The sequence below is a fragment of the Zerene cesonia genome, chromosome 26 (genome assembly GCF_012273895.1).
Source record: "Zerene cesonia ecotype Mississippi chromosome 26, Zerene_cesonia_1.1, whole genome shotgun sequence".
In the NCBI taxonomy this organism is placed as follows: Eukaryota; Metazoa; Arthropoda; class Insecta; order Lepidoptera; family Pieridae; genus Zerene; species Zerene cesonia.
Genome location: NC_052127.1, coordinates 6565071 through 6579866, shown reverse-complemented (window position 1 = coordinate 6579866; position 14796 = coordinate 6565071). Strand labels below are relative to the sequence as shown.

Genomic DNA, 14796 nt, shown 5'->3' with positions numbered 1-14796 from the left:
ATAAAAACCCAAAACCTTCGGCCAGTGTATCGGCATCACATTCGCTTCCAACGTCAACTTTTCCTCTTTATATATTTCTATAAAACTTTAAATTATATTTATTGACCTCTACGTGGGCATTACATTGATTTAGCGACCGGTTTGGGACTTCGATGTGGCTTGGAGTTACAAAGTATGCGAACATTTTGAATAATTACTGTAGTTGCATCAAATAAATTGATTGCATCGTGTGTAGTACGAGCGAAGTCGTGGGTAACACAAATTATGATATTATGTACGCACTGTTTAAAGATTTAATGATTTGATAGAAGCGTGTACTCAGAGGATAAGAGATTAAATTAAGTTCTAATTAGTCGGAAAGTAGAAAGTTCATTTTATATGAACTAATTTACATAATTTCTGATGAGATGATACATTCGTTAAAAAGAGAGAATTGATAATATCCGTCGTTTTTGAGAACGTTGCGAAGCAAATTATCAAATGTTTCCTATTGTTAGTCATGCAGTTTGCAGCGGGGAAGCAACCGAATTAATTATGGGCTAAAGAATTAATATGACAGAATACGCCGCGGTATTTCCTTCAATGTCTAGTTATTTTGGATCCTCTCAATGCTTTAGTAGTTGGCGCTTGCTTCTGATGTGCGGACGTACTTGTAATTTTAAATGTTGGAAAATGATCGGTAGTGCCGCGACAATTACATTGTAATCGTAACATCTGAATAAAATACACATCAAAATGTCATTAGTAAATATTCGAGACGACACGAAATATTTGTTGTTATGACATTGAGCATCGTGGATGAACCTGTTCGGATAGACTTAATACAGTGATTAAAATAAATGGGTCGCAAAAAGAGAAGCGGTGAGGTTTAAGTGATTTTTTATGAATTAAGTGGTTTGTTGCACGCAATTTATCAGTTCTTGTGTTACTCTTTAATGGCGGACTTTGTGATTTATTTTACTATAAACGAATGTGAATAAATTTTTTGTATGTTCGTGAGTTGCGAATGTATATTTTAAGCCCGATATTTTGATCATTTAAGATAATTGTGGATGTGTGGAGGAAGTGGAAGGGACAGGGAATTGAATTGCCGGTTATTTACGAAACAAGGTGTAGATATTGTTCTTATTGCAGGAATGATTGTGTCTTATCATTTACGGTATGATACTAGTAGAACCATCTTAATGATAATAATCTGTTATAATGATCACATGATTAATATATTAAAGTAACTGAAATACGGCTGGATAATAAGTTCAACGAAGTTATGCAAATGAAATATATTTATGAAAAAGGGAAATGTATTGTCTCTTATTATAAAAAGACAACTTTCGGTGTAGGAATAAACTATACGGGTCAGAAACACTGCAAGTTTGTTTTTCCGATCTTTACAAGATATTTTAGGTGCACTGGGTATATTAAAGAAAGTAAATTTTGAGCTCTCCGTGATTTTTCCTAATTTTTAATGAGCAGGCTGAAATTAAGTAAGTTACACTATATTTACGACTTACAGTAATTTAGGCTCACGATAATAGGTTCGATTGACAATCGAGGACTTATGTGGCGACTATTTGTTTACTATTCACCTTGAATGAATCAACTCAATGGGTTGATTGAATTTATAGGTAAATTTACTGTAATGACAATTTGTATAATTTTATTTAATAAAGATGAATTAACGAAGCATAAAATAAAGGGAAAATTTTATTGAGGTGTTAGATTTTTTCATATGTTAATGAATTAGTTGTGTATGAATATAAAAATACTTGTAATATTCTTATTTGGTTATGAAAAAATGCAGTTTGCGTGTGCGTGCATCTGCGTTTTCGTGTGCCTGTGCTTTATATCTTAAAATTAAGCACCGTTTTACATTTATAATGTGTACTTAACAAAAAAAGGTGGATGGTTGAAACGAAACGAATTTAGTTGAAACAAAAGCTATGCAGTTACTAATGACTGTTATAATTGTCGTTTAAGCATAAAATAAAGTATACACATATAATTGACGTTTTTTAAGTAATAGTCAAGCGTAAAAAATGGTTACTGTGTCTAATTTCTCTTCACGTAGATTATCTTCATTTCTTTTGTTAAGACTATTAGTTCCTGATAAGGGCATGAAACTAGATTTCAACAGATTCTCCTTTTGTATCGCATATTATATTTGAATATATTCATTAACCTAGAATGAAAACAAAATAAGGTGTGGAGGGTAATATACGCGTTAGCTATTGCAGAATATATAATAGTCTGACAAATCAATCGTTGAAATATGCCATGACCTTTTAGTTTAATTATTTAACTATCTAGCTTTAAGCTAATCCACATGAAGGATGTAATAAAATTTGATCTGACGTTTTTCTAAAATTATAAGACGAATATATACAAAAGAGAAACAGCCCGCGATATTTAATTATATAAACGAGTTATTGCAATTTTTTCATAAACGTCTACGATAGTGGTACGATCTGCTTTTCTACAAATGCTTTAAAAACTGTGCTTGTGTGTTTTTGTTATACTTGGTTGCTAATTGCTGTATGCATTTAAGTGAAATTTATTTATTTATTTTTTATCTTTTTAGAAATCTTAAAATAAGAATCAGAAACATAATTTTTCCTTTTCCCCAATAGTTGCTCTTAAAGCAATGTAGTCGAAGCTTGTACTACGTTTTATCTACTACCTACTTCTAAGAACACTGCTTATTTTGCGATCAACGGACCCATTGAATCGATTAAAAAACTAAGAATGCTTCATATACAGCGTGTAATGTGTATTGCAGAGGGCTCGCTGTGGTGCTCGGGCAAGTGCATGCACGGCGGGCGCTGCGTGGCGGTGCAGGGCGGCGCGGGCGCGGGCGCGTGCGCGTGCGCGGGCGCGTGGGGCGGGCCCGCGTGCGCCGCGTACGTCGGCCACGACCACGCCTGCCTCGCGCTCGCCTGCCCGCCGCCCGCGATATGCGCCTGGCGGCATACCGGTACGTGTTACCTCTCGACTAGACTAAAATATTCAATAATACGTAATAACTATAATTTACTTTTAACGCTAGAAGCTTTGGCATAGTCATAGAGAGAATGCTTTCATATGACACATTATAATCCTCGGATGTTAGCGGTTTTAACCTACGTCTCCACATAAGCATATATATATATTATATATAGTACTCGAATATTTTGTAGAGGGTCATAATATAATATTTATTTATCTTTCATGTTTTATTAAAAATATCATTACGTATTATACGTACAATCTCTTGAGTTTCGGAAACTCCATCTCAGTACATGCATAATTTTAATTTAAAAAATCTGCTTTGCGAAGTAGGAAGCAATTTAACTGTTCAAATATCACCGACTCCAAAAAAGTGATGTTGATGTGAAACACGACGCGCCAATGTGTACGTGCAATTAGGATAATAACGCGATGCAGCTCGAGTGACTACATAAAGTATTGTTAAAATAATCGTCATAAAAAGTGAGAGGTCACTGTTGGGCTAATGTCAAGGTCTGACTACTTCAAATCTTATAAAATTTAATAAAATAAAATATAAAGGAGCACAAAAATAATTATCGCGTTGCAAGTTAGTTCTTGTTGTGTAGCCAAATTCATCGTAAATTTCTTGGTAAAACGTGTTCTCCTTATTCTTTATTGATTCGACATTTTTAACTGTTTCTACAGTTATGTAGAATCAGGTAAACAGATTATCAAATATGAATACATAGTTTGCAGCTTTTTAATAGGACGTATTGTCGTAAATGTAATACAGTTTAACTATGTGTGGAGACATTGTCATTGCAATGAATCGGTACATTCTGTTGTACCTAAATGCAAATAATTTGCTGTATTATTCCAGATGAGGCATCCGTGCACGGCACCGCGTACTGCGCGTGCCTAGCGGGCGCGAGCTGCACGGCGCCCGGCGAGGGGCAGGGCGCTGGGCAGGGCGCGGGGCAGGGCGCGGGGGCGGCGGAGGGGGGCGCGTGGGCGGCCGGCCTGCTCGCGCTGCTCGGCCTCGTGGCGGCGCTGCTGGGCGTGCTGTACCTGCTGCACCGCCGGAGACAGTGAGTGGACGGTGTCGGGTGTGGTGCTGGGCCGACCGATACGTGCCCATATCGATAATCTTAATTCGCGCCTTGAGTTAATGAATGCGTCCTTGAGGCAAAACGTTCTTGCAAAAGTGACGAAATTGTAATGTAAAATATTTGACACGATAAACATAAAATTGGTTGTTGAAATGTAATATAAGTTACCATCTTAGGGAAGGCGACGAAATAGACATAACAGATCTGAATGTGACAAAACCGGTCTACAAATCTTTGTTGTGGCGCGCATGTTAGTCCTGCTATGTAAGATAACTGAAGACTATAAACAAAACTATATTTTTTTTATTGACGTTGCTAGTTTTAAAGCTTGTTAACACAGATAGTAAACAGTACCATTATACAAATATTATAGCGTTATAAGAATGGCTTTGTGAATCAATGAAAAAGAAACAAATAGCAATAGGTTGCACCACGCACCAACGTGTACAATGCACCTTCTGGCTAATCGAAAATAGCCAGAACAAAGAGGTTATTCCCCATGTCTGACTCTTAACATTCTCTTAAAATGTAATTAAAATGATTAGTACTCATATTATTTATTTTTCAGTGGTGCGTTCGTGCACGCCCGCCTGGCGGACAACGTGGAGATCAACAACCCCATGTACCTCGCCGGGGAAGACGAGGCGAGACACAACGATAGACATACGCACAACGTGAGAATACCGTTTTATTTTGACGTGACAACGTCTTAAATTAGGTTGCGGCACGGAGTCACTCATGAAAAAGTGTAACGCCCGGTAACGTTACGATGAGTCACCGAACTATCATCGGTCCGCCGCGCGCGCAGCACTAGAGAATTAGGCGCATTGAATCGGCGCGTGCTTGTGTCTCTGTCTCTGTCTTTTTAGTAAACAAAATATATTTTCTATAGTTAAAATTTGTGCAATTCTTATTTTCATTCAATTCCTTGTTCCTATTGTGCAATTTAATAATATTCATATCAATAAATATTCTACCGAGAAAAAGACGTTGTCACGTAAAATCTTCGCCCGTAAAACCGACTTTACAGGCAACCATTTTTTTTCGTTTATTTTAGTTTATAAAATCTGGCTTTAGACTCTGTACCTATTCCTATGTAAGGTATATACCTAAGTGCTAAGAAATGTTTGAAACTTTACAGAACGGAAGAAACCACTTCGCGAACCCTGTATATGAGAGCATGTATGAACCCCACCAGAACCCAGTTGAGGTAATATAAAGTTTGATGAGTTAGAGATATAGTTTAAGCCCTGGCAAATAAGTATAGGAACCAAAATAAGCTTGTATATATGTAATATATAAGATAATAAAAAAATATCCTTCACACAAAAGTCCGTCGAATCTGTACGGACAAAGAAATAATCTACCATTAATTTATTCATAAATTTTGTCGATTTGACGATATTCAACCGTTTGGTACCGTTTCAGGAGGATGTGACGCTGCTGGAGCGCGGCGAGGGCTCCCCGCCGCCCGCGGAGGGCGCCGCGCTGCTCTGACACGCGGACGGGCACTAGCGCGCACACACGCGCACGCGCACGTGTGAACGCTACGTGGACTTAGTATAAATACATCTATGTATTATATTACATATCCCCCCATATCACTACTTTATGAATCTCCTTGACTGGTTATGGTTATGGTGATAACTATAACATTTTTGAATGACTGACCTGTAATAACTTCACATTTCGCTTTGAAATTCTTCTATGTAAAATCGTCGATTGGCGATGTTATTTAAGAATCAATAATATTTATGAGCTCTCTTGAGTGTACAATTAAAATACGCTAGGGACAAGTTCCTCTATAAATCGTAAATAAACGGATTAACTATAATAATTATTGTGAACGTTAACAATGTACTCATTATAAATCTACATTATAAATTTTATGATATCAAATGTACACTTATGTAAGTGTGAATGTAAATTAAAATGAATCATAATATTAATACCATTTTATCGTCGTGTACCATAATATTTTAATGAATTTAATAAAATTTTATATTCCTTATACATATCTGAATCGACCATTATATATTTTAGAATTGTAGCTCTTAAATAACCCTTTTGGCAGCTCATAGTATAGATATTAAGTTATATTTAGTACATGGCATAATAGTAGTTCACTAAAATTTATGGTTTTATGTTCAAAAATAGAAACACAATCCAATTAATTTCCTCGATAACTATCGTAAGCTTAGGAGCTTATCTAATAGTACAAAGATGTTAATACCAAGATACTCATCAACGTGCACTAGATTTTAACATACAAGCTCATTTTTGGCCAAATTCTTGTGTGTATTCTGTTTTCAGAATATTGCCATATCTAATAAGCTACACTTATTTTTTGTCCGGTGTAATAGTGTTAGCTGCTTAATGTTTACGATTGAAATATTTTCATGTAGTCAATCGCCACTAGATTTAAGTTTCTATCCATTTGGTAAGTACAAAAAGGGATGTTTCCCAGGCCTATACACAACTCAAATTTGTTTGTAGACGAAAACAGTACAATTAGTGTTAGGTGTATATTTTTCATAAACGTGTCATTTATCAAGTGATTAGAATCTCGTGATTATTAAATCGATCTCAGGACCCTGGACAGATTTTTAGTTATCTTAGAATTAGTCTCACGAACAAAGCTGTGTACTTTTAGTGTGTGCCATAGAGTAACTATATATTTCGTTTATCGGTTGTTCTTGACTATGTAAGGTATTGGCTCTGTTACATTGTTTTAGCTTCAACTCAAACTAAAGCATACATTCTTACTCGGATCTGGAAATTCATATAATGAAAAAAGTTTAAACAGTCGCAGGGCCTTTGTCTTGGCAGCTATTTTTGTTTGCTATAATTTCATAAATAAAAATTTTAATTGCTTGTACAAGAGAATAGAATGAAATGCTCTTTATTTACAAATTTTTAGGACTAGGTTAGGATAAAAAAATAATTCGTGATGTCTCCATTTTCATTTGTGAAAAGAAAAAAAATAAAAGCGTTTACTTTGTTGTGAATATGCACAAATTCAATCGAGCTCAAATTTTGTGAAGATTTTACTGTAAATTGGAGCTTGTCTAACACAATACAGTAGAGCTATAGATAAAATATATAGTTGTAAGTGACGGTGATGCCCCAATGTGACTGCAAACGACAGCTAATGGATTAATGATAAACAAATAGATCTAGTGAAATAAATGAATTACATGTGACATTTGAATTTTATTTTAAAACCTATTCCGTTTCCATTCAGTTTCTCCTTTATCTTTAGTGACATCTCCCAATCCCACAGAGGACGAATTCTGCCGATGTCAAATTTGAACAGATTACACACCAAATGTATTGGGTAGTTTACAAGGTCTCAAATAATATTCTTCCTTTCGTATTGGGGTCATACATATACCATAACATGATATAGTTCCTTAGCATTATTAATTCTGACTCCGCCGCGCTCGTTTCTTCTACTTCCAGCTGGGTCCTCTTCTTAACGTTTTCTTATTTGCTTAAGAGCTCCCTGACCAAATTCATATTTAGATAGCTACATACATTTGAATTTATTTAATAAGTTTCTTGGCATAAATAAGCTTTTAATGAAAATTGAATTTTTAACCCTATATTATAGGAAAGGATTGATTGGGAAGAAGGAATGGACGGGGAGGGATGAAGACAATAGAAACCTCATTTTATGTATGATATCTTATATGCTAACAATTTAAAGCTTAGCTGGAGAATACCTTTTGGATGAAATTTAATCACAATTCTTAAATATAATCTTATTTATTAGATATCATTTTTAATATACAAGTATATAATATTCATTAGGTTTTTTACAGCATTGTTCTGATTTTATGTAATATTTTTACATGGCCAAATATATTTGGTTCGTAAATTGCAGATTATTTATTTATCTCGATTTAATATAAGATTGCTGAGAGGATTTTATGGTAGGCATTCAAAAATTAATATTTCATTTTTATCTTAATTATTGTGATAGATAAGTAAATAAGGCACGGTCTGCAAAAACAGTCTGTATCTCGATAAATCTTAGAACCCTAAATTTTTTAAATGTATGCATATACATTATTGTTGGAAATTGGGAAAGGATTCAATTTAGTATTTTTTTAGTCACTAAAAAGAACCTTAAGATCATGTACAATAAGTCGATAATCGTCTTGCCGATGGTGTACTATGCATAACAGAACTTGTAGTTTTTAATATATAATAAAATCCCAGATAAATTTTTCCCATTATGATCAATTCTAAAAACTCTGTGTACACCCCTAACTAGCTACCCGTCCACTGTTGCTACCCACACGCTTAACGCACACTCACACTTACGTTTAACGCACATATATCTTCATAGGCAGAATGTCCAAGAGCGATGTAAACAAAGTTTAAAGAAGAATACAGTAAAGGGATTTTGTACGTAGTTTTGTTAAGTTTTCTATAATCGGCGATTGCAAAACTGTTAGCACAGTGCACTATCGGCGGAACACGCTGCATGATCTAATAGAAATCGTCTTCGCAGGGCGCGGCGCGTGTGGTGTTCTTCACTTGGTCCTGCGCGAGATACATCTCGGCGATCTGTTCCGCCGTTGTTGCTTGCTCGGGAGTCTTGTCTTCTCGTTCGCGGATAAATCTGAAATATTGGATTTTTTTTTTAATTGAAAGTATTACCTTTTCAATATAGTACCTGAATGACCGAGCTTTGCTCGGTATTTTTTTTTTGTTTTTTTATAAATTGTGTTTAAAAAAAAAAAAAAAATTTGTTGTAAAAAAAAAATACCAATCCAGGTACTCCAGGTACTATTTGTTAAAAAAGTAAGTCGATAAAACACGAATATGACATTTTCTAAAAAAGATTCCTAGCTAGATCGATTTATCGCCCCCGAAACCCCCTATATACTAAATTTCATGAAAATCGTTGGAGCCGATTCCGAGATTCCAATTATATATATACAAGAATTGCTCGTTTAAAGATATAAGATTAGAGAATCAGTTAAGTGCGAGTCGGACTAGCGAAATTTATGGTCACGAATAAGCTCAAAAGTAAATGCAGTAAAATTAGTACCGTAGCTAACCCTCGATTCTTGCAAACAGAAATAAGTAATTCCAGAAAGATTTAAGTGCAACTATCGTTTATTGTGCTTGAGCTTGGTGACGGAATGGCGGAAGGCGGAACAGACGGACAGATAGCCGCAGGAGGCAGGGGGCAGGAGGCAGGAGGCAGGAGGCAGGGGGCAGGAGGCAGGAGGCAGGAGGCAGGGGGCAGGAGGCAGGAGGCAGGAGGCAGGAGGCAGGGGGCAGGAGGCAGGAGGCAGGGGGCAGGAGGCAGGAGGCAGGAGGCAGGAGGCAGGGGGCAGGAGGCAAGAGGCAGGAGGCAGGAGGCAGGAGGCAGGAGGCAGGAGGCAGGAGGCAGGGGGCAGGAGGCAGGAGGCAGGAGGCAGGGGGCAGGAGGCAGGAGGCAGGAGGCACCTGGGGAAGCGCAGCGACACGCCGCGGTCCCGCTCGAGCAGGCCGAGCGCGGCGCGGTGCGCGGGCGACAGCGACAGGTCGGCGCAGCGCACCTCCCACACCGCCGCCGCCGACAGCCACACGTCCGGCTCCACGCCGCTCGAGTAGCTGCGCACACACACACATACACACACACACTTTTTTATTTATTTTAAAAGAAAATACAAAATATACATTACAAAACGCATACAAAAAATACAAAGATTTGTCCGGCATGCAAACAAGTTTACCACGACATATCATTAAAAAATTATATTGCGAACTGCGAGTGCAAGAGAGAAGAATGGTGAAATTTTTTTTAAATACCCGCCTCGCGTTAACATGACTAAATCGAATACACACACAGGTTGTTCAGATAATGTAATTTATACTGCTTTGATACTATTAATATTTATGCTTTTTTTAAATCTAAATCAAGTTTATTTAATAATGAGTGATTAAACGTTGGTTGGTTTGTTGACGAGTTATAATTTCGTTATTAAGTTTTTGAAGTGAAACTTCTTTAGAATCGTTGTGATTTCAAACCTGATGCAACGGAAAAACGACAGGTAAGAGACAGAAATACAAAAAATGTGTAGAATGAAGCCGGCAAAGAATGAGACAGAAATATACATACTATTCTATTCATTCTTTTGTCGATTTACTGAAGTTTCACTTCTTTCATGTGTGAATCGCACACACACCTATTTTTTTTTTTGCAAGTCATAGTTAAAAAATTGTTCTTTTAACATAGTATAATTAAATAAAGATTGAATCGGCAAAACTTTACAATGCTGAAAGAGACTTTCGTTATTATTTAAAAAAAAAGTTTTATTTTAGGAGATACTATGTGTTTTAAAATTCTTTTTTATAATGTTTGAATAATGTTCAAATATGTCTGAAAGTTCTTGCGTGTTTACTTATACCGTAGCTTATGACATTAGAAGCTAGTGCATTATATAGCATTAGTAGAATTTTGAAAGGCATTTTGTTTTTAATAATTTTTATATCATCAAGAATAGCTCGGAATCTATTACACACAACGTTTATATGTGGCTGCCAGTTGAATTTACTGTCAATTACGAGGCCCAAGTAAGTATGACTATTTACAGATTAGATTTTGGGACAGCTACAGCTGCGCAAGTATTGATGCATACATGAATGATCATGAGCTACTATTATATTATTTGTTTCATGGAAAGTTTTATTGTACGGCGACCGAATGTGTACTAATTTAGTTTTGTCTGCGTTGAGAACAAGCCCATTATCATGGCACCATTTAATAATAAGGTCAAAATCGTGTTGTAGATTAACAAGAGTATTTTTAACTTTATTATCTGCAATTTGTAAACAAGTGTCATCAGCGTATTGATAAGAAGTGCAGTGCTCAAGAACATTATTCATATAAGTCATAGAATGAAGAGGAGCGATTACGCACCTGTAGTAGGCGGGCGCGGCGGGCAGCGCGAGCGGGCGCAGCGCGGCGGTGAAGCGGCGCAGCTGGTCGTCGCTGAAGCCGGTGCCGAGCTTGCACAGCGTCTGGTAGCCGTCGGCGGCGGCGTCGCGCGCGCCCAGCAGGAACCCGCCGAACAGGCCGGCGCGCCGCCCGCGGCCCAGGTACGCGCCGATCACCACCGCGTCGATGCTGTCGCCGCACCCCTCCAGGTAGTCCTTCTTGAGCTGGGGACGCAGGCACGCGCGTGTAGCAGGCGTTCAGCTGTCTGACCTCGCAGGAGGAGCGAGTGTGTGGGGGTGGGGGGTGTGGGGGCGCACCTTGAGCCAGTTGTGCGAGCGGCGCGCGATGTCGTAGCGCGCGCGCTCGCCGCACAGCGCCTTGACCATGAGCCCCTCGCAGGCGCCGCGCAGCGCCTCGCCCAGCTCCAGCTGCACCTCCTCCGCGCTGCTGCAGTCGCGCCCGCGCGCCAGCTGCCACGCGCCTGCCGCACCCCACACTTAGCTCACTCGTCTTGACATCTATCTGTCTTTTACGACTTACTACTTTCAATAAAAACTAAAAACCATACCATAAATTGTAAATCATAAAAAAACTAAATACTATAGAATTTAAAAACAAAATAAAACGTAAATTTCGTATTTTCTTTTTATGTCATAATCGGCAAAGAAGCCAGTGGGTCTCCTGAACATTTGGAGAGACTGACCGACTTTGCAAGGTGTGGAAAGCATTGAATGAGGCGAATTAAAGAAAAGAAAGGGAAGGATAGGGATAAGAATATGCCTTATCCCTACCTTATATGACCATCGATTCATACGAAAAATAGTAGCATGCTAATATTTCACGTGAGGTGTGGTACTTCCCTATTGGGAAGTACCAAGCTGGTCCAATTCGTGCTGAAGCGTGCTCACTCCCACACTTGATAACAATATATATTGATAATAATAACTATTCAGTTTTAATAAAAAGTATATACATACCCTCGACTTCGTTAAAATTATCTCTCAATAGCTGCCTCCGCTCTTGCAAGGGCAGCCTCACGAGCGGCTGCCCGTTGAAGTACAACAGGTCGAATACGAATATACACACTTGCACTTTGATCTCCGACTCTTGCGCATCTTTGCGTTTGCGGGTTGATAGCACCTGGAATAGGAAATGTAAGCTTTAAAAACACATGTAGAATTGTCTTTCACTTTATTGTGATTGGTGTACCAATTACGATTTCATTATTACAATTTAAAAAACGACATTATCAATTAGAAGCTCTTTGGTGATGAAATTGACTTTTTACCTGGAAGGGTAAAATTTGTTTTTTCTCAAGATCATAGGCGACCGCCTCGCAGTCCAGCACGCAGCTCTTCACTGTGTCTTTCAGTAGAGAGGGTAAGCGGCCGATCACGTCCGGGTATTTACTGAAATTAGAACATCAAAAGTGAACAGTTTCGTACGAATTTAAAATAAATATAGAATAATTATATAAATACAAAACAGAGTATTAAATACCAATTGGGCATTATTTAAAACCATTGGCGGTTCCACCCGGCTCGAAGGACTCTTACCACGCTCTTAGTACATGTTAACTAGTATTTGATATATAGTAGATTTACTAAATATGTAGTTTATTATGTGCAACTTGAAATTGACGGAGCTGTCCATTAGACATCAGATAGCCCAGCTGTTTTCTTACTTCCTGAGCCTTTACAAAAAAAAAATCCTTACGAAGTATTATTTTCCTGGTTCCTGCTGAAGATGGCCGCCTGGTCGAGGCGGGGCGCGTCGTCTCCCGGCACGTGGATCTGGGCGCGCTCGCCGTCGTACTTCCACTCGCACGTGAATACCTCGTTCTCGAACCTGACATCGGACATTCTATTAAAGGATTTACTTCGTGAGCTTCGGTGATTTTTAGTTCTCGCAAATATAATTAATGTGTGAACACTATGATGAAAGTTTGAAATTGTGTGACGATATGAGTTTATGAAAGGCGTGGGAAAGAAAAAAAAATTAACAAGAAAAATCAAAAATGTCTTGTTTTATAAGAAGCATTTTTTTATATTTAGGTGGAATGTATTTTTAGTATGGGACAATTTTATTTTATATTTCCACTTGAGGTATGGGGCATATAAATTAAACATCTGACAAATAGGTAATCAGCCTTCTCTGAGCATGCCAGACGGCTACTTCAATCTTCACCGAAAATCAAACCCAGGACCCGGATCACGGTTCTATGATCACGCGTTAGGAGCAAGGTGGCGCCCACCTGGTGAACAGGTCGGCCACCGCCCTGGTGGGGTGCGCCAGCATGGGCTTGAGAGGCACCCCGGGGGTGAGGCGGCAGTGCTGCGGCAGCGCCTGCACGCCGTGCTGCAGCAGCGCCGCCACCAGCGTCTCGTAGTTGGGGCACTCGCAGTACGTCGTCTTTATCGTCAGCGCGAACTCGTCCACGCGCGCCTGTTCGTTGTTTGTGAGCACAGATAAGTATTAATTTGCTTTTATTGTTAACAACAAAATATATAAAAATTATTCTAAACATAAAATAATAAAGAAAATTCTTTTATTAATATTGCTTTCTTGAGAACATACGTGTCACGCGTGTGTCACGTAAGATGTATGATGTACAATATGTGCTGTACCAACACTTCACGGGAAATGCAGCTGATATGTTACACGTGACGTTTCATGTGTACTGTGGCGTGTGGAACATGTCGCGAGTTTTGAGTTTACTATCTCGTAAAATAATTGTGTTTTACATAGGTACCTCAATCACTATAATTCTTTACTCACATAAGTTTAACATTTATTTTCTGAACAGTTCAAAACACTTACATAATCGTTTAAAAATTCTCATAAATTTAACACAAAAACATTATGAAACCCGAGTTCCCTTCGCTTCGTTATACCATACCTAGAATTGCATCAAGTTCGATACCTTAAACTGTTCAGCGCTCATAGTGGCGGCCACGTCGAGCTGCGCGCTGGCGCCGGCGGGCGGCGAGGCGGCGCACGCGGCGCCCAGCGCCTGCAGCACGGACTGCTCCGCCAGACCTATACGCAGCTTGCCCTCCAGCGACCTGCGGCCCGGGGAGGTTATTACTATTCATGCTTTAAGTATTTAGATACGACATTTATGTAACAATTTCAATTCAGCCACAAATTTGTTTGTTTTTTTTACAGAAAATTAATTTAACAGAAAATTAATTTAAAATATTTCTTCATGAATTCATTGGAGACTATTGATAAAAATTGACTAATTATAATCGTTTACGTTCACCGACCTTATAAGGTATCTCGCTTCGGAATATCGACACGCAACATAAAGAGACTGTATCTTGCCTATTTTCTTATTAACTGAGGCTTGACCTGTAAACATTATTATAGAATAAAATGTAAGAATACTTACGTAAATAAAACTATTATTCGACATAAAAATAAAAATAACTTTTCAATTGTATGCACATATTCCAGTGGATGAAGAAAAGATCTTTTTGTGATAAAACTGGCATGTTTTAATATAACATGTGAGAGTTGAGCACACTTCGCTACGTATTGGGCCAGTTCGCGCCGGGGAAGTACCACACCCCCCACAGAAGACCAGCGTGAAATAGTACTACACCGTGTTTCGATCGGCGAGTTGGGAGATCCAGAGCCCCAAAGCCTTTACCATTACCTTCATTTATTCTCTCGTCAATCCTTCCCTAATCGCTTTTCAATGTAAAGTCAGCCGGTCCGCACGGAGTAAAGACGGGGTAGAGACGTGGTAGAGCCGAGGAAAGACGGGGTAGAGACGGG

At 38.6% G+C, this 14796-nt stretch overlaps 2 protein-coding genes across 2 annotated transcripts in view; one reads left to right on the top strand and one right to left on the bottom strand.

Annotated features, from left to right (window-relative positions):
• Window positions 1-615: 615 nt before the first annotated feature.
• LOC119837104 lies at window positions 616-7276 on the top strand. The gene is made up of 6 exons (XM_038362605.1): window positions 616-861; window positions 2777-2971; window positions 3845-4052; window positions 4642-4747; window positions 5215-5283; window positions 5502-7276. Exons 1-6 carry the CDS (start codon window positions 840-842, stop codon window positions 5568-5570), a joined length of 669 nt encoding a protein of 222 aa, XP_038218533.1. The 5' UTR covers window positions 616-839; the 3' UTR covers window positions 5571-7276.
• Window positions 7277-8505: 1229 nt separating this feature from the next.
• The window catches only part of LOC119837218 (DNA ligase 1-like), a 10675-nt gene continuing 4384 nt past the window's right edge, over window positions 8506-14796 (bottom strand). Inside the window, exons 7-16 of the mRNA XM_038362745.1 lie at window positions 14283-14402; window positions 13937-14078; window positions 13268-13458; window positions 12730-12861; window positions 12302-12422; window positions 11991-12153; window positions 11331-11494; window positions 10996-11237; window positions 9540-9686; window positions 8506-8703 (exon numbers count right to left, since the gene is read on the bottom strand). Coding sequence (XP_038218673.1) covers window positions 8571-8703; window positions 9540-9686; window positions 10996-11237; window positions 11331-11494; window positions 11991-12153; window positions 12302-12422; window positions 12730-12861; window positions 13268-13458; window positions 13937-14078; window positions 14283-14402 — 1555 coding nt within the window. The 3' untranslated portion in view covers window positions 8506-8570. The remainder of the gene's footprint in view (window positions 8704-9539; window positions 9687-10995; window positions 11238-11330; window positions 11495-11990; window positions 12154-12301; window positions 12423-12729; window positions 12862-13267; window positions 13459-13936; window positions 14079-14282; window positions 14403-14796) is intronic.

What these genes read in the sequence shown, in the direction of transcription:
- LOC119837104 (XM_038362605.1), top strand. Translation starts at nt 840, where the DNA reads ATGGGTCGCAAAAAGAGAAGCG. An exon ending in ACGATAGACATACGCACAAC is followed by an intron (nt 4,748 to 5,214) that starts GTGAGAATACCG and finishes GAAACTTTACAG; the next exon opens with AACGGAAGAAACCACTTCGC. An exon ending in CCCACCAGAACCCAGTTGAG is followed by an intron (nt 5,284 to 5,501) that starts GTAATATAAAGT and finishes GTACCGTTTCAG; the next exon opens with GAGGATGTGACGCTGCTGGA.